Source organism: Staurois parvus, unplaced genomic scaffold, assembly GCF_062004578.1.
Source record: "Staurois parvus isolate SC_StPar_1 unplaced genomic scaffold, SC_StPar_1.0 ptg002791l, whole genome shotgun sequence".
Lineage (NCBI taxonomy): Eukaryota > Metazoa > Chordata > Amphibia > Anura > Ranidae > Staurois > Staurois parvus.
The window spans coordinates 1-20,684 of NW_028320587.1; the positions used below are offsets into that span (position 1 = coordinate 1).

The 20,684-nt window shown below is 47.9% G+C and overlaps 1 protein-coding gene and 1 long non-coding RNA gene across 2 annotated transcripts in view; one reads left to right on the forward strand and one right to left on the reverse strand.

Annotated features, from left to right (window-relative positions):
• On the forward strand, window positions 1–8,702 carry LOC149429121 (uncharacterized). The gene is made up of 3 exons (XR_016310605.1): window positions 1–33; window positions 4,764–4,850; window positions 8,517–8,702. It is a non-coding gene; the product is annotated as an uncharacterized LOC149429121 (long non-coding RNA).
• The window catches only part of SPDYA (speedy/RINGO cell cycle regulator family member A), a 58,002-nt gene continuing 46,012 nt past the window's right edge, over window positions 8,695–20,684 (reverse strand). The window contains exons 5-6 of the mRNA XM_089666706.1: window positions 16,369–16,645; window positions 8,695–9,250 (exon numbers count right to left, since the gene is read on the reverse strand). Of these exons, the coding sequence (XP_089522832.1) occupies window positions 9,174–9,250; window positions 16,369–16,645 (354 nt within the window). The 3' untranslated portion in view covers window positions 8,695–9,173. The remainder of the gene's footprint in view (window positions 9,251–16,368; window positions 16,646–20,684) is intronic.

Below are 20,684 nucleotides of genomic sequence, written 5' to 3' on the forward strand. Positions count from 1 at the left end.
AAGAGGAAGAAGAGGATGATGATGAAGCAGATGGTAAGATTCTACAGGTTGCCAGCAGAACATATATTCATGAAAGGCTCGCTAACCAATAGTGATGCAGTTTTGGATGATGTAGAGTCAAGAGTATAGAAAAACTAAAAATCCTCCTGCGCCGATCCGGAAATATCCAACCAATAGCGGCCAACACCCAATAATAATACCAATCAGAACAAAAAAGGAAAATGAATGGTGCAGCGCTAACTACAAAAGTGAACAAAAATAAATGTGTATCCATATAATCATAAAGTGCTAATAAATCAACAAACCAAAAATATACATAAAACAAAGTGCTAATCAGAACCGTGATATAAGTGGACAATACTAGTGTACGGGTCACCTTAGCGACCTAAAAACAGTGATAAACACACAATATATAATGAGATAAACTGGAGTTAAGTGTCCTCAGTAATAATCAAAAACCTTTTAAAGCAAATACTAATAAGTCCATAAAGGCCAGAGTACTGGGTGTCATTCTGGACCCCAACCTATCCTTCCAGCCCCAAGTCCAATCTTTAACAAACTCGTGCAGACTCCGCCTCCGCAACATGCAGACTCCGCCTCCGCAACATGCAGACTCCACCTCCGCAACATCGCCAAAATCCGCACGTTCCTAACTCCAGAAACCACTAAACAGCTCATCCACTCCCTCATCATATCACGACAACTGCAACTCCCTCCTCACTGGCCTGCCTCGCCGCTGGCTATCCCCGCTTCAGTCCATCCTGAATACGGCTGCCAGACTCATTCACCTTTCCAACCGCTCCATCTCCGCCACCCCCCTCTGCCAATCCCTCCACTGGCCTCCACTCAGTGTCCTCCACCCCCCTCTGCCAATCCCTCCACTGGCCTCCACTCAGTGTCCTCCACCCCCCTCTGCCAATCCCTCCACTGGCCTCCACTCAGTGTCCTCCACCCCCCTCTGCCAATCCCTCCACTGGCCTCCATTCAGTGTCCTCCACCCCCCTCTGCCAATCCCTCCACTGGCCTCCACTCAGTGTCCTCCACCCCCCTCTGCCAATCCCTCCACTGACCTCCACTCAGTGTCCTCCACCCCCCTCTGCCAATCCCTCCACTGGCCTCCATTCAGTGTCCTCCACCACCCTCTGCCAATCCCTCCACTGGCCTCCACTCAGTGTCCTCCACCCCCCTCTGCCAATCCCTCCACTGGCCTCCATTCAGTGTCCTCCACCCCCTCTGCCAATCCCTCCACTGGCTTCCAATTGCGCAACGGATCAAATTCAAAATCCTAACACTGACATACAAAGCCGTCCACCATACTGCCCCGAGCTACATCACTGACCTAATATCCAAGTACCGCCCAACACGCACACTCCGCTCCTCACAAGACCTCCTTCTCTCTAGTTCCCTGGTCTCCTCCTCCCATGCCCGCCTCCAGGACTTCTCCAGGGTATCACCCATCCTCTGGAACTCCCTGCCCCAACCCATCAGATTATCACCTACTCTCCTCTCCTTTAGGCGCACCCTGAAAACCCATCTCTTCAGGGAAGCCTACCCCACCCCCTGCTAACTTGCCGATCTCCTCCACTCTTCCTACCACTCCATCCCCCACAGCTATCTCCTCCTGTGCCACCATCCCCTCCCTCCTAGATTGTAAGCTCCAAGGAGCAGGGCCCTCAATCCCCTCATGTTTTGCATTGTATTGGTATTGTTCTGTCACATGTTCTGTCCCCCTTTGTAATGTATAGAGCTGAGCGAACTATTATAAATACTGTATAATAATAATAATAATAAAGTAACAAGTGCTGATAAAACACCATGCGATGTGTTAGACGTGAACCCTTCCTGCAAGTGCCGGCACACTTTAAATCCACTCCAGCTGCAGTGCCTCCTGACCTCCTTCCTGTGACCCAAAAGGGCCCAACAAGCATTCAGGATCACTCTGGATCCTTTATATCTCCGGCTAATACCTCTCCAGAAAGCCAAGGATCATAAACGGTCTCCTGTTCAGCCTCCAAATGCTTCCTCCTCTGCCTTTTATAAGGATACTCTGTAGGGTATATTACTAACAATCCCAGCGAGTAATAAAAAGATCCACAAACATGCCACAAAGCCACCAGGCAGACCAACCACGTGGCAGCATCAGACCATGTGCAAGACAAACTTTGTGGCATTTTTGTGGATCTTTTTATTACTCGCTGGGATTGTTAGTAATATACCCTACAGAGTATCCTTATAAAAGGCAGAGGAGGAAGCATTTGGAGGCTGAACAGGAGACCGTTTATGATCCTTGGCTTTCTGGAGAGGTATTAGCCGGAGATATAAAGGATCCAGAGTGATCCTGAATGCTTGTTGGGCCCTTTTGGGTCACAGGAAGGAGGTGAGGAGGCACTGCAGCTGGAGTGGATTTAAAGTGTGCCGGCACTTGCAGGAAGGGTTCACGTCTAACACATTGCATGGTGTTTTATCAGCACTTGTTACTTTATGGACTTATTAGTATTTGCTTTAAAAGGTTTTTGATTATTACTGAGGACACTTAGCACCAGTTTATTCCATTATATATTGTGTGTTTATCACTGTTTTTAGGTCGCTAAGGTGACCCGTACACTAGTATTGTCCACTTTATATCACGGTTCTGATTAGCACTTTATTGTTTTATGTATATTTTTGGTTTGTTGATTTATTAGCACTTTATGATTATATGGATACACATTTATTTTTATTCACTTTTGTAGTTATGTCAGGGCAGGGCTGTGGAACGGACAGGTAGGCCTAGTGGCAGGGTAACGCACTGGCTGACGACAACCACCACCAACAGACCGAAGTCCCTCAGGGCGCGGAGTCTAAGTCCCAGGCTGCCCTTCACCAGGGCCCCTGATGGTGGGGATGGACTTGATGCAGCCAGGAACCACGTCGCGGCCCCCGAGACACCCCGGCTGCGGTAATGGCCGCCGCCAATGGTGTGTAGCTGGTGAGAATGACAATAGCGTAGTCAGGCAAGCCGGGTCAACAACAACGGGACAAAACGGTACAGAACAGTAGACAGAGAATCGCAGGTCACGGGCCAGGTTCAGCAACGGAAGGTCAGATCAAAGGAAAAACACAGAGAATGGTCTTAGTCACAAGCCGAGTCAGATACCAGGAGAGTCACGAGAGTATACACAGAGCTGTAGCAAGACAAAGACACAAGACACAAGTGCAAAGAGCATGTGCGGATCACAGGCTTATATGTACTCAGCCACACCCCTCTGGGGGATGGACCTCAGAGACCTGAAGGCATAAAAGATTCCCATCATGCTCAGCAGAAATCCAAGATGGATGCCAGCACATGGAGTAACATAACCTCTGGGAAAAGGTAGGACCTTGACAAGTTAGCGCTGCACCATTCAGAGTCGAGTATGTCACCTTTTTTATTTTTTCTCACTTTTCACTTTTTTTTTTATAAGTAGGGAATGGTTAAAATTCCTGTGTGCCATTGGGGTGGGGATTCCCTTCAGTTCTGTCCTGTGTGACTGGTTTAAGCTCTGGCCTGACTGAGTGGTTTCAGTTATGGTCTGGTTGAGTGGTTTCGGTTCTGGCCTGTGGTTTCGGTTCTGGCCTGTGGTTTCGGTTCTGGCCTGTGGTTTCAGTTCTGGCCTGGTTGACTAGTTTGAGCTCTGGCCTGCTTGACTGGTTTGAGTTTTGGACTCGTTGACTGGTTTGAGCTCTAGCCTGGTTGACTGGTTTGGGTTCTGGCCTGGTTGACTGGTTTCAGTTCTGGCCTGGTTGACTGGTTTGAGCTTTGGTCTGGTTTACTTGTTTAGGTTCTGGCCTGGTTGACTTGTTTTAGGTTCTGGCCTGGTTGACTTGTTTAGGTTCTGGCCTGGTTGACTAGTTTCGGTGCTGGCCTGGTTGACTAGTTTCGGTTCTGGCCTGGTTGATTAGTTTTGGTTCTGGCCTGGTTGACTGCTTTCAGTTCTGGCCTTGTTGACTGGTTTTGATTCTGGTTCGGTTGAGTGGTTTCGGTTCTGGCCTGGTTGAGTGGTTTCAGTTCTGGCCTGGTTGACTGGTTTGATCTCTGGCCTGGTTGACTGGTTAGAGCTCTGGCCTGGTTGGTGTGGGTTCTTGCTTGACTAAATAGTTTGAGTTCTGGCCTCGCTGACTGCTTTGAGTTCTGGCCTCGCTGACTGGTTTGAGTTCTGACCTCGCTGACTGCTTTGAGTTCTGGCCTCGCTGACTGCTTTGAGTTCTGGCCTCGCTGACTGGTTTGAGTTCTGACCTCGCTGACTGGTTTGAGTTCTGGCCTCGCTGACTGCTTTGAGTTCTGGCCCGGCTCACTTGGCAGGCAAGCTTGAACATGTATCACAATATATATATATATATATATATATATATATATATATAATCAACCAAGAATCCCTATTTTTATGCAAAAAAAATGCTATAAATAGTGTATAGCAAGGGTGAATAGCAGTGTGCACAGCATTCATTCAGTATTTCAGGTCTAGTAGTTTACACAAGATGAGGTAACTCGTGCTTTCAGTTCAGCCCACAGGAAGTAGCATGGGCACTGCATTTACGGCAGGATCAACAGGTATTTTCTGTACATGCTGAAAGGGTTCTTAGCCTAAAAACAAATGCAGTCACCCCAGCGAATGACTGGTAAGCTGAAATATTTTAGATGCTCAGTCTTCAGCTTAGAGATACATGACAGTATTTACCTTCCTATTACAGGAACCACCATTTCATTGTACCTTCCATTCAGTATTTTTGTTTTCTTCCTGTAGAGGGCGATGAATGGCAAGCTGGATCGGAGGCATTTGGACAAGTGCCTTACATTGCTCGGCCTCTTCCTTGGCAAACAGGACACACGGGTAAGTACGGGACATTCTGTTTTCAAGACTAAGAACAACATGAAAGGAAAGATGGTGTTGCTGCCCATAAAATCCATGGAATTTCCTTTCATAGCTTGTGCTAGAGGAATGGCGGCTGCCTTCTCATTCCTTGCCATTAGGAGCAGATAACTTTTTGTTTTCGCCCTTTTTAACCACCTCCCGTCCGGCCGTTGTATATAAACGGCCTCCATGCTTGTGCGCGCTCCCGGGGAGAGCGCAGCACCGCGATCCAGTGCCCGCTGTGTCCTCCGGACACAGTGGAACACCAATTGTCGGACGGGACCTCTGTGCAAGGTCCCGATCATGTGATCACTGATTGGCCCCAAACCTCCTCTTCTTGGGTCTCCCGCTGGTGCTCATGGCTCCTCCTCTCTGTCCAGTGTCCCATGGGAAGCTGCTGCCCATGGGGGCACTTGTTTGCGCTCGCACGTGAGCGCCCCTGCTGCATCCACTGACACAGACAGCGCCCCCTGCTCCTTCATCATTGGCTTTGATTGACAGCATTGGCTGCCACTGCCCCAGCACAGCCAGTGAGACCTGGAAGTGAGGGGAGAGAAGAGCTGCAGATGTGAACAGCGCTGGATTGAATGAGGGCTCAGGTAGGTAAGGGGGTTGAGGGGCCAAAACCAATGCCCAAACATTCTTTACCTTTAATGCAAGGAATGCCCAAAGGTAAAAAAAGGTTTAGGCTTTAGAACCAACTTGTTTCCATATAGATAGATAGAGAGATAGATATATATACAGTTGTACTCAAAATAATAGCCGTGTGTTGAAAAAAGTGACTAAAGCTGAAAATCCTTCTAATAGCTTTTATTTCCATCCACACAAATGCATTGGGAACACGACACATTCTATTCCAAATCACAACATGAAGAAAAATACATCAAATTTGTGTTGTTCCTCTAAAAAAATGGAAGAAAAGTGAATATTAGACGGTTCATAATAATCGCAGTGTTTGTATTCTTCTTTACAAACTCCAACATTCACTATATAAACTGAGAAATGTTTGAAGATTTTGCTTTCCTTTGAATGACTTCATGAATATTTGGTTGTAGTCGCACTGTTTCTGAGAACTGCTGTACATCTGTGTTGCATGGAGTCCCCCAACTTCTGGCCCCTGTGATCAGGTATTCCAGCCCAGGATGATTGGACCACATTCCACAGTTCTTCTCTATTTCTTGGTTTGGCCTCAGAAACTGCATTTTTGATGTCACCCCACAAGTTTTCTATTGGATGAAGATCCGGGGATTGGGCTGGCCACTCCATAACGTCCACCTTGTTGGTCTGGAACCAAGATGTTGCCCGTTTACTGGTGTGTTTGGGGTCGTTGTCTTGTTGGAACACCCATTTCAAGGGCATTTCCTCTTCAGCATAAGGCAGCATGACCTCTTCAAGTATTCTGATGGATTCAAACTGATCCATGATCCCTGGTATGCAATAAATAGGCCCAACACCGTAGTATGAGAAACATCCCCATATCATGATGCTTGCACCACCATGCTTCACAGTCTTCACAGTGTACTGTGGCTTGAATTCAGTGTTTGGGGGTCGTCTGACAAACTGTCTCCGCCCACTAGACCCAAAAACAACAATCTTACTTCCATCAGTCCACAAAATGTTGCGCCATTTCTCTTTAGGCCAGTCAATGTGCTCTTTGGCAGATTGTAACCTCTTCAGCACACGTCTTTTTCCCAACAGTGGGACTTTGCGGGGACTTCTTGCAGATAGCTTGGCTTCACATCGACGTCTTCTAATTGTAACAGTCCTCACAGGGAACGTCACACCTTCTTTCATCTTCCTGGAGCTGATTGTTGGCTGAGTCCTCACAGGGAACGTCACACCTTCTTTCATCTTCCTGGAGCTGATTGTTGGCTGAGTCCGCCCCATTTTGGCTATTCTTCTATCCATTCCAATGGTAGTTTTTCGCTTTCTTCCACGTCTTTCAGGTTTTGGTTGCCATTTTAAAGCATTTGCCATCATTTTAGCTGAGCAGCCGATCATTTTCTGTACTTCTTTATATGTTTTCCCCTCCAATCAACTTTGTAATCAAGGTACGCTGTTCTTCTGAACAATGTCTGGAACGACCCATTTTCCTCAGAATTTCAGAGAGAAATGCACTGTAACCAGCATGTCCAACATTTGCTGCCTTCCTTTCTTCCTTAAATAAGGGCAATAATTGCCTCCTGTTTTTCAAAGAATGAATGACGTCACTAATAGAACTCCACACGGCTATTATTGTGAACACGCCCCTTTCAATGAGTGATTCAATGACACAGAATCAGCAGCATGCATGTCATGACTGTTGGGTCTGTTGGATTTCTATGACTCTACTACACCTGCTAGGAAATTATCTGCCATGTAGAAATATCATTTCCACCAAAAACAGCGATTGATCCGGTTAGTGATGTCTGACTGCTAGTATTTTGAACACAACTGTATATACTTACCTGCTGTGTGTAGTAGTTTTGCACAGAGCTGCCCTGAACTTCTTCTTTTCCGATCCCCCGCTGGTGCTCCTGGCTCCTCCCCCCTTGAGCAGTGCCCCCAAAGAAAGCTGCTTGCCACGGGGGCACCGCTCTCCCGAACCACTGCTCTATGCCCTTTTAAAGCAGAGTTACAGACGTTTTTGTGTTTTAAAGTCAGCATCTACAAAAACTGTATCTGTTGACTTTTAATAAACACGCACTTACCTGCCTGTCCCGGGGGTCCAGCGATGTTCTCCCCCGCGCCGTCCCTTCTCCCCTTCACGGCGCCAGCATCTCTACTGTGGGCACCCGGCTGTGACAGGTTGCGGCTTTACAGCCCGGTGCCCACGCAAGAGTCGCGCTGCGCCTCCTGATTGGTCCGGCAGTCTCTTGGGACCTGTGAAAGTTCCCAGGAGACTGCGGGAGGGAGGAGGGGGCCAAACTTCCAGCCGCGGCGAACTCGGAAGTCGAACTCAAGTCGGAAGTGGGAGCGGGTGCCCAGGGCCATGGATAAGGGGGTACAACTGGTCCTCCTGTATGGGGCCCAGGCCAACAGGGGTGAATTTACCGAAAGCTGCGATAGGATCATTCAGGATGGAGAATGGAGGAAGTGTCCAGTTACCAGCCCCTTCCTTACCTGAATGAACACAATGAGTGATCAGTACCCATCACACATTGTGTTCATTTATAACTGAAGCATAGTAAACTGTTTTTTTTGTTTTTTTTTTTGGAGAAGGGGGCCCTGTCAGGTTGGCTGTATGGGGCTCCGTGGTTTCTAACAGCAGCCCTGCATGTACCTGTCAAAACCAGGTCCCGATCCCCCCCTAAAGGTGCCAAATATGGCAGTAGAGGGGGGGAAGAGTGGAGATTCAGCTTTTGAGTGGAACCCTGCTTTAAGACACACAGAGCCACGCCCCTCCCACTCTCTCCTTATTGGCTCTCTGGCTGTGGTTGACAGCAGTGGGAGCCAATGGGGGGAGAGAATCCCCCAACAGCTAAGGCTATTGTGAACATCGCTGGATCAGACGGGGCTCAGGTAAGGATTGAGGGGGGCTGGGGGGTTTGGGGGGGGGGGGGGGCGCTGCACACAGAAGGTTTTGAACCTTTTAGAACCACTTAAACTTTCATGTTACTGTGACCAATGGCCATTGCCGTTCATCGGGATTGATTTCTTTTCTAGCCTTTCTTGTGCACCTGAGGAAATGTAATCCGGCGCCACCGATGGATCCGGAAGATTCCAGCTGACGCCGAGGACTTTATTATGTATATTAGTATTATTATTATGTGTACATAGCTCCATTTTTATTTTATTTTTACAATATTCAGCATACATCGACCTCAATAAAGTAACTAATATCGTCTCTTACTTTTTGTGTATTCTTTATTCCGGAGAACAAGATTCCTAACGCTGACATTCTGCCCAACGAGGATATGACTGCCATAGTCAGTGCCGTATAACAAACCGCAGCGTGGCAGTGACAACAGAGTAATAATAAAGTGCTAACGATGACCCGGAGCTGCTGCTAGCGCTTGTAGGATCAGAAGTGTCTGGAGGTTCATTGCACCCAAATACTGGGGAAGATAGGAGGGAAGGTGACGGAGTGGGGTAGTGGCATCGGGCGGTGAAGGAATGGGGGGGGTTGGATGGGAGGTATAAGGAAGCGGTAACTTCTCCAACAATGGGTCGTTGTTTAGGATTTCTCTATGCTGGGGGGGGGGGGGGGCAGAAAAAACAATCCAGTAAAACCTTTTTTTTTTTTTTTTTTGATTCTAACGTTTACTACAACTGCTATAAATATTCTGTAACCTTCATTATTTCATGTGGTGCAGCCAAAATCTACTTGCTGTGTGAGAACCACTCCATGGACTTGTCTTGGGATCCCGGGCCTCCTCTCCTCGCATTTTCTTGGTTAACTGAAAATAATACAAATAAGTAGAACGTCAAATTCACTGGGACTGTTGAGGGAAATGTAACGAAACCCCAACCAAAGCGTTTCCCGTGCAGGGGCGGACTGACAACTCATGGGGCCCCCGGGCAATAGGGGATCATGGGGCCCCTGTGTCCTTGCCCAAACTCAAAAAAGCCTATGAAAAAGGTACCAGGGGCATCTCATGGGGCCCCTACTGACCCCGGGCCCTCGGGCAGTGTCCGAGTTTCCAAATGGTCAGTCCGCCCCTGCACCTGTGTTTGTAGGGACTGTCGAGGGCAATGTAACGAAACCCCAACCAAAGCGTTTCCCGTGTTTGTAGGGACTATCGAGGAAAAGGTAACCAAACCCCAACCAAAGCGTTTCCCGTGTTTGTAGGGACCGTTGAGGGAAATGTAACGAAACCCCAACCAAAGCGTTTCCTGTGTTTGTAGGGACTGTCGAGGGAAATGTAACGAAACCCCAACCAAAGCATTTTCCGTCACCGTGTTTGTAGGGACTGTTGAGGGAAATGTAACGAAACCCCAACCAAAGCGTTTCCCGTGTTTGTAGGGACTATCGAGGAAAAGGTAACCAAACCCCAACCAAAGCGTTTCCCGTGTTTGTAGGGACCGTTGAGGGAAATGTAACGAAACCCCAACCAAAGCGTTTCCCGTGTTTGTAGGGACTGTCGAGGGCAATGTAACGAAACCCCAACCAAAGCGTTTCCCGTGTTTGTAGGGACTATCGAGGAAAAGGTAACCAAACCCCAACCAAAGCGTTTCCCGTGTTTGTAGGGACCGTTGAGGGAAATGTAACGAAACCCCAACCAAAGCGTTTCCTGTGTTTGTAGGGACTGTCGAGGGAAATGTAACGAAACCCCAACCAAAGCGTTTCCCGTGCAGGGGCGGACTGACAACTCATGGGGCCCCCGGGCAATAGGGGATCATGGGGCCCCTGTGTCCTTGCCCAAACTCAAAAAAGCCTATGAAAAAGGTACCAGGGGCATCTCATGGGGCCCCTACTGACCCCGGGCCCTCGGGCAGTGTCCGAGTTTCCAAATGGTCAGTCCGCCCCTGCACCTGTGTTTGTAGGGACTGTCGAGGGCAATGTAACGAAACCCCAACCAAAGCGTTTCCCGTGTTTGTAGGGACTATCGAGGAAAAGGTAACCAAACCCCAACCAAAGCGTTTCCCGTGTTTGTAGGGACCGTTGAGGGAAATGTAACGAAACCCCAACCAAAGCGTTTCCTGTGTTTGTAGGGACTGTCGAGGGAAATGTAACGAAACCCCAACCAAAGCATTTTCCGTCACCGTGTTTGTAGGGACTGTTGAGGGAAATGTAACGAAACCCCAACCAAAGCGTTTCCTGTGTTTGTAGGGACTGTTGAGGGAAATGTAACGAAACCCCAACCAAAGCGTTTCCCGTGTTTGTAGGGACTATCGAGGAAAAGGTAACCAAACCCCAACCAAAGCGTTTACCGTGTTTGTAGGGACCGTTGAGGGAAATGTAATGAAACCCCAACCAAAGCGTTTCCTGTGTTTGTAGGGACTGTCGAGGGAAATGTAACGAAACCCCAACCAAAGCATTTCCCGTCACCGTGTTTGTAGGGACTGTTGAGGGAAATGTAACGAAACCCCAACCAAAGCGTTTCCTGTGTTTGTAGGGACCGTCGAGGGAAATGTAACGAAACCCCAACCAAAGCGTTTCCTGTGTTTGTAGGGACTGTCGAGGGAAATGTAACGAAACCCCAACCAAAGCGTTTACCGTGTTTGTAGGGACCGTCGAGGGAAATGTAACGAAACCCCAACCAAAGCGTTTCCCGTGTTTGTAGGGACTGCACCTAGCTGGCACGTCGTAGATTTTTTTTAAAAAAAATTCTTCATTACTTAATTTTTTGGCTTTAGAAGTCCAGGCGTTGTACCGGTCCCATGCGCTCACCTCGGCTGCTCCCGGCGTGCGCACAAACACCAAACACATTCCCTGAGGGCTCCAAGCTGTAGGTGCGGTTGTGTTGGGTGTCGTTCTATCAGCTTGGAGTCTGAAGGGAGGAGATATTCTAAGGTGACAACGCTGCTTCTGCTTAGGGAGCTGCTCAGAAAGCGTTGTCACCTTAGTAATGGAAGCCAAGGTATGTCCTTAGGAGTGCCATGTTCAAACCTCCATTTTGCTGGAAATGTGTCCTGACCCGGCCTAGAGACAAATGATGGCCGGGTGGGACATTCACTGTTCTGGGTGGACATTACATACTTAGTCTGGCTGAAAAAAAGACAAAAGTCCATCCAGTTCAACCATTAAAAAAAAGAAAAGTTATAATCCTCCACCCACAGCTGATCCAGAGGAAGGCAAAAAAACCCAGCAAAGCACGATCCAATTTGCTCCTGCAGGGGAAAAAAAAATTCCTTCCTGAACCCCCGAGAGGCAATCGGATATTCCTGGGATCCACTTTCCCTATAAATGTTATATATAGTTCCGCTCATTAGATACACAAGTGGTGGAGGATGCGGGAACCGCAATAAATCAGCACCACTTGTAGAAGAGCCAAAAAGGAAATTTCACAATTCTTTGCCTCAACCTGTACCCATCCTATGTAGTATATACAAATTTAGATGGTAAACAGCCAGTCTGAGCCAAGTGGGGAATTTGTGACACCTCGTCCTGGAATGTGCACCACGGGCCGCAGTGCGATCTGTCACGGTGTACCAGCCGCTGTCGGTACCATGTGATCGCTGTGACCGATCACATGACAGTTGTACACAATGGATGACTTTCATTCATGACACCCATTCTGGGTTTATTTACTAAAGATGGGGAGTGCAAAATCAGGTTCATGAATCCGCTTCCAGGTTTTATTGCCAAAGCTTATTTGACCAAGCTGAGGTTAGAAGCTGATTGGCTGCCGTGCACAACTGCAGCAGATTCTGAGTGAACCAGTTTTAGTAAATCCCCCCCCCCCCTCCTATTGTGTTGAACTCTGATGGGTCACAGTTATGCCAATCACAGCCCATCTGTACCATGTGATTAGAGCTAACCACAATAGTAAACACTGAATGAATCATTTCATTGCTTATAACAGTGAAGTTCACTGGTATAAGCAATCACCGTGTGTTAAAAAAAAAAAAATCATGATCACTTCCTTATGTAATGCTCTGGCCGCAGTGTGTTTCCCCCCCAAAAAAAAATTCATCAAAAAGAAAAAAAATATAAATAGAAAACACATTTAAAAAAAAAAATATATAAATATATATATATATAATTTTTTTTTTTTTTTTTTGCATACTGTCACCAGTGTCCCTGATCACCGCCACACCAGTTCTATGATGACGCTGCACTGATAACAGCAGATCACAAAGTAAATACAGTTGCCGGTTATCGGCTGCGCTTTCCTCACAGTGTCACAGCGCGAGGAAATGTACTGCCGATAACCGGAAAATGTCACAGAGCAGATCTGCACTGATCATCAGGGCCACCCATCAGTGCCCATCATTGCTGCATATCAGTGCCACCTCATCTATACCCACCAGTGCCGCCTCATCTATACCCACCAGTGCCGCCTCATCTATACCCACCAGTGCCGCCTCATCTATACCCACCAGTGCCGCCTCATTTATGCCCATCAGTGCCACCTCATCTATACCCACCAGTGCCGCCTCATTCTATACCCACCAGTGCCGCCTCATTCTATACCCACCAGTGCCGCCTCATCTATACCCACCACTGCCGCCTCATTTATACCCACCAGTGCCGCCTCATCTATACCCACCACTGCCGCCTCATTTATACCCATCAGTGCCGCCTCATCTATACCCACCAGTGCCGCCTCATTCTATACCCACCAGTGCCGCCTCATCTATACCCACCAGTGCCGCCTCATTCTATACCCACCAGTGCCGCCTCATTCTATACCCACCAGTGGCGCCTCATCTATACCCACCAGTGGCGCCTCATCTATACCCATCAGTGCCGCCTCATCTATACCCATCAGTGGCGCCTCATCTATACCCATCAGTGGCGCCTCATGTATACCCACCAGTGCCGCCTCATTTATACCCACCAGTGCCGCCTCATCTATACCCACCACTGCCGCCTCATTTATACCCACCAGTGCCGCCTCATCTATACCCACCAGTGCCGCCTCATCTATACCCACCAGTGCCGCCTCATTCTATACCCATCAGTGCCGCCTCATCTATACCCACCAGTGCCGCCTCATCTATACCCATCAGTGGCACCTCATCTATACCCATCAGTGGCGCCTCATCTATACCCACCAGTGCCGCCTCATGTATACCCACCAGTGCCGCCTCATCTATACCCACCAGTGGCGCCTCATGTATACCCACCAGTGCCGCCTCATCTATACCCATCACTGCTGCCTCATCTATACCCATCAGTGCCGCCTCATCTATACCCACCAGTGCCGCCTCATGTATACCCACCAGTGCCGCCTCATCTATACCCACCAGTGCCGCCTCATCTATACCCACCAGTGCCGCCTCATCTATACCCACCAGTGCAGCCTATCAGTGCAGCCTATCAGTGCTGCCTATCAGTGCTGCCTCATCAACGCACATCAGTGAAGGAGAAAAATTACCTGTTTGCAAAAATTTATAATAGAAACACAAAAACTTTTTTTTTTAAATGTTTTGCTCTCTTTTTTGTTTATAAAGCAAAAAATAAAACCTCCAGCGGGGATTAAATATCCCCAAAAGAAAGCTCTGTCTGTATGAAAAAAATTATAAAAATTTAATATGGGTGCAATGTTGCATGACTGCACAATTGTCATTCAAAGTGGGACAGTGCTGAAAAGTGGCCTGAGCAGAAAGGGGGGGGGGGTTGTGCCCGGTAGGCAAGGGGTTAATTTAATATTGATATCCGCTGCAGATCACACCCGCAGTGCGTTTTTGAACAGGGTTCAGGAAATGCGCACTGAAGCGTGTTTCCCGCACCGCGTTCTGGTGTGAACCGGCCCTCGAAGTATAACTAAAGGGAAAACTTTTTTTTTTTCATTTAGGATAGACTGCAGAGGGATTGGAACATCCTCTTTCACCACTGTCTGTGTCCCCCGTTTTGGGAGAATCCCCCCTCTCTTATGTGTCCTGTGTGAGTGAAAGAAAATCCACCATTTTGGGTTGTCACCAGAACAGGAATAGAAAGGAAATCTTCCAATGGGGGCACTAGTTCAGGGATTCCCTCACTTTGGCGGGATTTCCTCTCACTTCCTGTTTTGGCTCTGGGACAGGAAGTGAAGGGAATTCTCCCCAATGGGACACAGATGGAAACAAAATAAAGAGGTTATAACCCTTCCTCACTGTATCCAAAATGAAAATGTTCTATTTAAATTTTTTGCTCATGAGGTGCCTATATTTTTTTGAGCCTAGAGGTTTTTAAATTGGGAACACGCGTACCTTTCATGTTACTCCTCCCCGAACAAGGAGAGGAGTAACATGAAAAGTCCACGTGTTCCCTATTTAACCCCTCGCCTACCGGGCACTTATACCCCCTTCCTGCCTACCGGGCACTTCTACCCCCTTCCCCCCCCCCCCCCAGGCCAATTTCCAGCTTTCAGCGCTGTCGCACTTTGAATGACAATTGTGCAGTCATGCAACATTTTACCCATATGAAATTTTTATCAATTTTTTGTGACAGATAGAGCTTTATTTTGGTGGTATTTAATCACCTCGGGGTTTTTTATTTTTTCTTAAACAAGCCAAAAACCACTGAAAATTTTGAAAAAAATTTTTTTTTTCTTAGTTTTTGTAATAAAATTTTGTAAATAAGTGATTTTTCTCCTTCACTGATGTGTGCTAATGAGGCTGTAGTGATGGGCACTCATAGGCTGCACTGATGGGCACTGATGAGGAAGCACTGGTAGGTGGCACTGATGGGCATGACAGGCATCACTGATGGGCACTGAAAGGCAGCACTGATACATGGCACTGATAGGCAGCATTGATAGGCGGCACTGACTGGCACTGATAGGCGGCACTGACTGGCACTGTTAGGCGGCACTGACTCGCACTGATAGGTGGCACTGGCTGGCACTGATAGCTGGCATTGATTGGCATTGATAGGTGGCACTCACTGGCACTGATGGGTGACATTGAAAGGCAGCTCAGATGGGCACTGATATGTGGCATTGATGGGCACTGGTAGGCACTGATATGTGGCACTGATGAACACTGGCATGAGGCACTGATTAGCACTGATGGACACTGACAGGTGGCACTGAAGGGGCTACACTGATCATCAGTGCCCTGATGATCAGTGTAGATTTCCCCTCCGCAGAAAGCTGATTACCGGCTCTCCTCTCCTCTGTCAGCGTGACAGCTCGAGAGGAGAGAAATGCCGATAACCGGCATTTCCCTGTTTACATGTGATCAGCTGTGATTGGACACAGCTGATCACATGACCGAGCCAACATCTTCGGCTCTTACCGTGATGGGTGATCTGCTGTGTCTGAGGGGCACAGCGCACTGCTGATCGCTGTGCGCTCCCGAAGCCACGCACGCGCGGTTAGAGTGGGAGGAAGTCATATGACGTCCTCCCAGAACGAGAGAACCGCCTTGTGCCCGTCATATTACTATATGACAGTGTTTCTCAACTCCAGTCCTCATGGACCCCCAACAGGTCATGTTTTCAGGATTTCCCTCAGATGAAACAGCTGTGGTAATTACTAAGGCAGTGAAACTGATCAAATCACCTGTGCAAAATAATGGAAATCCTAAAAACATGACCTGTTGGGGGTCCATGAGGACTGGAGTTGAGAAACACTGCTATATGAGGTGGTTAAAAACCTCTAGGCTCAAGAAAATATAGACCATTGTATCCAGGGAATATCGGATTGCCTCTCGGGGCATCAGGAAGGAATTTTTCCCCTGCAGGAGCAGATTGGTTCATGTTTTATTGGAGTTTCTTGCCTTCCTCTGGATCAACTGTGGGTGTAGGATTGCATACTTTTTTTTACATTCCCCCCCCCCCCCTTGTATTGGTTGAACTGGATGGATTTGTGTCTTTTTCCAACCAGACTATGTAACAAAAAAAAACAATAATAAATTTAAAAAAAAAGCCTGCACCATAAATTGCTACCCAGCCTAGTGTAATATTTCACAGAGAGGGGCAAACCTTGGAAGTAGGACGGTTGTGGATCGGCCATTAATTTTGGAGAAGCATGCGGTACTTTTTTTTTCATTGGTGGCGTGTCAGGCGAGGATGATGAGGAGTCGGATAGTCCCAGGGCCACAAGGCGCCCCTTTTTTCCGCACACGAAGCAGTCTGGAGGTGTAGCCGACGGGCCGCGGGGAAATTGAGATTCATCCGGATTATAATTTCTCACTGCACCGCTATGCTGTTCAGACCGTTCTCGCTGCCAGATGTAGTGAGTCGGAGCGATGGCCATCACCTGCAGATGACGTGGGAGGAAAGTACTTCTTAGTTTTTTTTTTTTTATTTTGTTTTTTTACACATGCAGAAATTAACCTCTTGGCGCCGGCCGCATGCAAATGTGCGGCCTCCCGGCGTCCGGGCCTTGACGCCGAGCGGCCGCACATTTGCGTGCAATTAAGAAGAAACATATGTGCTGAGAGCGCACCCAGCACACATGTCCGGTACTCACGGAAAGGTCCCGATCTCCTCTTTCGATCGGGACCTTTCCCAATCATGTGACGGCTGTGTCACGGCGGTCACATGACCCTAAACCCCGCCCCACCTCCCGGCTTCTGAAATCCTTAAAAGGCCGGGAGGCGCCGGCGCCAAGGGGTTAAACATCACAAGGAAAACCTGCATGGTTTATATGATTGATATACAGAGCAGCGGTGTATTTAGGTTTTGTGTTGTCATAGGCAACACAAAAATCGTCTGTCTCCACAGACACCAACCCACACAACCCCCCCTTCCCCATCCTGCAGAAAAAGCCTGACATTGACCAACAACACCCCTACCCCTCACCCAGGAGAGCCTTCCACTACCCCCCACCCAGGAGAGCCTTCCACTACCCCCCACCCAGGAGAGCCTTCCACTACCCCCCCCCCCAACAATAGAGACACTCATCTTCACAGCCCCGGACATCCCCGGGAACAAGAATCAGGCTCTACATAGACCATCAAGCAGCCGACAGCCTCTCTCGGATCCCACCTGGCTCCCATGGTGCACGTGTCCCTTCTTTCATCCCTTCTTGTGGGGGGAGGTGCTTCCCTGATACAGGGGTTGGACAAAAATATGGAAACACAACATGATTTGCAAGTGTGAAAGTGACGACATTAAATCTCAAAATAAGTGAGCGCTTCAAACAACTAATACGATCAATTAGTGAATAGGATAAAATAAGAAGAAAGCAGCTGAACACCAAAAGGTACCATATAAACCTTCACAGTAATCAAAATTGCATACAAGGGAGAGGTGCAGCGCTAGCTGAATAAATATGCACTTAAATGCTTATTAAATATGCACTAATATAAATCAATAAAAGTGCTAATAAAGTGCAAAACAGTGACTAAATGGTAAGTATAGTCCATAGCGTGCTCAAAAATCCAAGAGAGTCCTTAAAGAGCTCCAATCCCTGGATTCGTGGATGAGGTGAGCTAACCCCCTATGACTACGTGCCTTCGCACGAAACGCGTCAGGGAGCGGCTACAAGCGGTGTGACGTCACGCCGACCGGCGCCACGAGGGCCCCGGCGGCCATTTATTTTTCAAATGTATGGTCAGTATCTTTCCTGCCTCTGCCTGTATACTGTGTGTCTTTGGGAATAAAACACCCCTTATATATAAGGTATCACACTATCTGGCCTCCTTTGTTCTTGGGGCTCTCCTGGTGGGAGTCCTTTACATCTGCAGAGCGGCCCTTTCTTCCGTGTGTGGAAAACACTACCAAGGTGATGAGAGGCTTCTGTGACCAGATCTGACCAGATCCATATGAGGACCCTGAGATTGTCAGCTTTAAATGCGCACTTGAATTGCGGATCTGGTGAGTGCGCAATTCTTATCTTTATCACCTCATCCACGAATCCAGGGATTGGAGCTCTTTAAGGACTCTCTTGGATTTTTGAGCACGCTATGGACTATACTTACCATTTAGTCACTGTTTTGCACTTTATTAGCACTTTTATTGATTTATATTAGTGTATATTTAATAAGCATTTAAGTGCATATTTATTCAGCTAGCGCTGCACCTCTCCCTTGTATGCAATTTTGAAAGTGACGACATGTTTGGCGGTAAAAGTGGAAGTGATGGAACATTCTTTTTCTTCCGCTGTGCGATGAGACACCTAGCTAACAGGCAAGAAGCCTCACTTTCCTCATTCACTGCGTGTGATGCTAGTAATACAAAGTCATGTCAGAGCTTACTGAGCTTCAAAGACGGCAAATTGTTGATTTGTTGCTGGCGCCTCTGAGACTGAAGTTGCCGATGTATTTGCCGTGTGGCGAGGTTCAGTATTCGAAGGTTATGGCGGCGTATACAGTTTCCGGAAAACGTCGGCTGATAAGCATAAGCGTGGATGGCGTGGTCAAAAAAAGGACTCTGCGCAGGATTGTGACCCGGGATAAGGAAACAATTGCTGCAAAAGGGACTGCAGAGCTCAATCTCAGTCTTCCAAAACGCGCGGAGGAAACTCCGCCCACATCGAAGAAAATCAATTGATCGACAGTCCACAGTTTATGGGTGTTGCCCCGCTCTCTCCTCTTTTGAGCAATAATATCGGTCACTAGTGGTTTGGCAATCGTCGCTCGCCCGTGAATGCTTTGCTTACGCCCACATGGAAGAAAATATATTTGAAATGCTACAATTTTGGCCATATTCAGTATATTTCAAAATATATTTCAATAAATATATATATATATATACATACTGCATGTTGAAATTTTTTTTAACATAAAAAGTAATTTTATATCTATATATATGTGTATGTATTATATAATACATATATTTTTACATATATTTGTAAATGCATTCCAAAAATGCAGATTTGTATTTTTAACCGCCTCCCGCCCACCATATAGCCCAATGATGGACGCAAGGCGGTTCTCTCGTTCTGGGAGGAGGTCATATGACGTCCTCCCTTTCTCAGAGCGCATGAGCGGCTCCAGGAGCGCGCAGCGCGGCGATCTGCGGTGCGCTCTGTCCCCCGGACACAGCGGATCACCGAGCACAGAGCGAGCCAAAGATGTCGGCTCGGTCATGTCATCAGCTGTGTCCAATCACAGCTGATCGCATGTAAACAGGGAAATGCCGGTTATCAGCATTTCTCTCCCCACGAGCTGTCACGCTGACAGGAGAGGAGAGTCGGTAATCGGCATTCCTCGGAGGGGACATCTACACTGATCATCAGTGCCCTGATGATCAGTGTAGCCCCAGCAGAGCCACCTGTCAGTGTCTATCAGTGCCAGCTCTCAGTGCTCATCCATGCCACCTGCCAGTGCTCACCAGTACCATATCAGTGCCCATCAGTGCCACATCAATGCTACATATCAGTGCCCATCAATGCCACATATCAGTGCCCATCTGAGCTGCCTTCCGGTGTCACCCATCAGTGCCAGTCAGTGCCGCCTATCAGTGTGCATCAGTGCCCGTCAGTGCTGCCTATCAGAGCCGCCTAACAGTGCCAGTCAGTGCCGCCTAACAGTGCTGCCTTTCAGTGCCCATCAGTGCCACCTACCAGTGCCTCCTCATCAGTGCCCATCAGTGCCACCTATCAGAGCCCATCAGTGCAGCCTCATTAGTGCACATCAGTGAAGGAGAAAAATCGCTTATTTACAAAATTTTATAACAAAAACTAAGAAAAAACTTTTTTTTAAAAAAAAAAATTTCTGTGGTTTTTGGTTTGTTTAAGAAAAAATAAAAACCCCCGAGGTGATTAAATACCACCAAAATAAAGCTCTATCTGTCACAAAAAATGATAAAAATTTCATATGGGTACAATGTTGCATGACCGCGCAATTGTTATTCAAAGTGTGACAGAGCTGGAAATTGGCCTGGGCAGGAAGGGGGTATAAGTGCCCGGTAGGCAGGAAGGGGGTAGAAGTGCCCTGTAGGCAGGAAGGGGGTAGAAGTGCCCGGGGGGCAGGAAGGGGGTAGAAGTGTCCAGTAGGCAGGAAGAGGGTAGAAGTGCCCTGTAGGCAGGAAGGGGGTAGAAATGCCCGGTAGGCAGGAAGGGGGTAGAAGTGCCCTGTAGGCAGGAAGGGGGTAGAAGTGCCTGGTAGGCAGGAAGGGGGTAGAAGTGCCTGGTAGGCAGGAAGGGGGTAGAAATGCCCGGTAGGCAGGAAGGGGGTAGAAGTGCCCGGTAGGCAGGAAGGGGGTAGAAGTGCCCGGTAGGCAGGAAGGGGGTAGAAGTGCCCGGTAGGCAGGAAGGGGGTAGAAGTGCCCGGTAGGCAAGGGGTTAAAGACATACAGTATATCTGAAATGTATTTTTAAAAATATTTTTCATATATGTTGTAATAAAAAC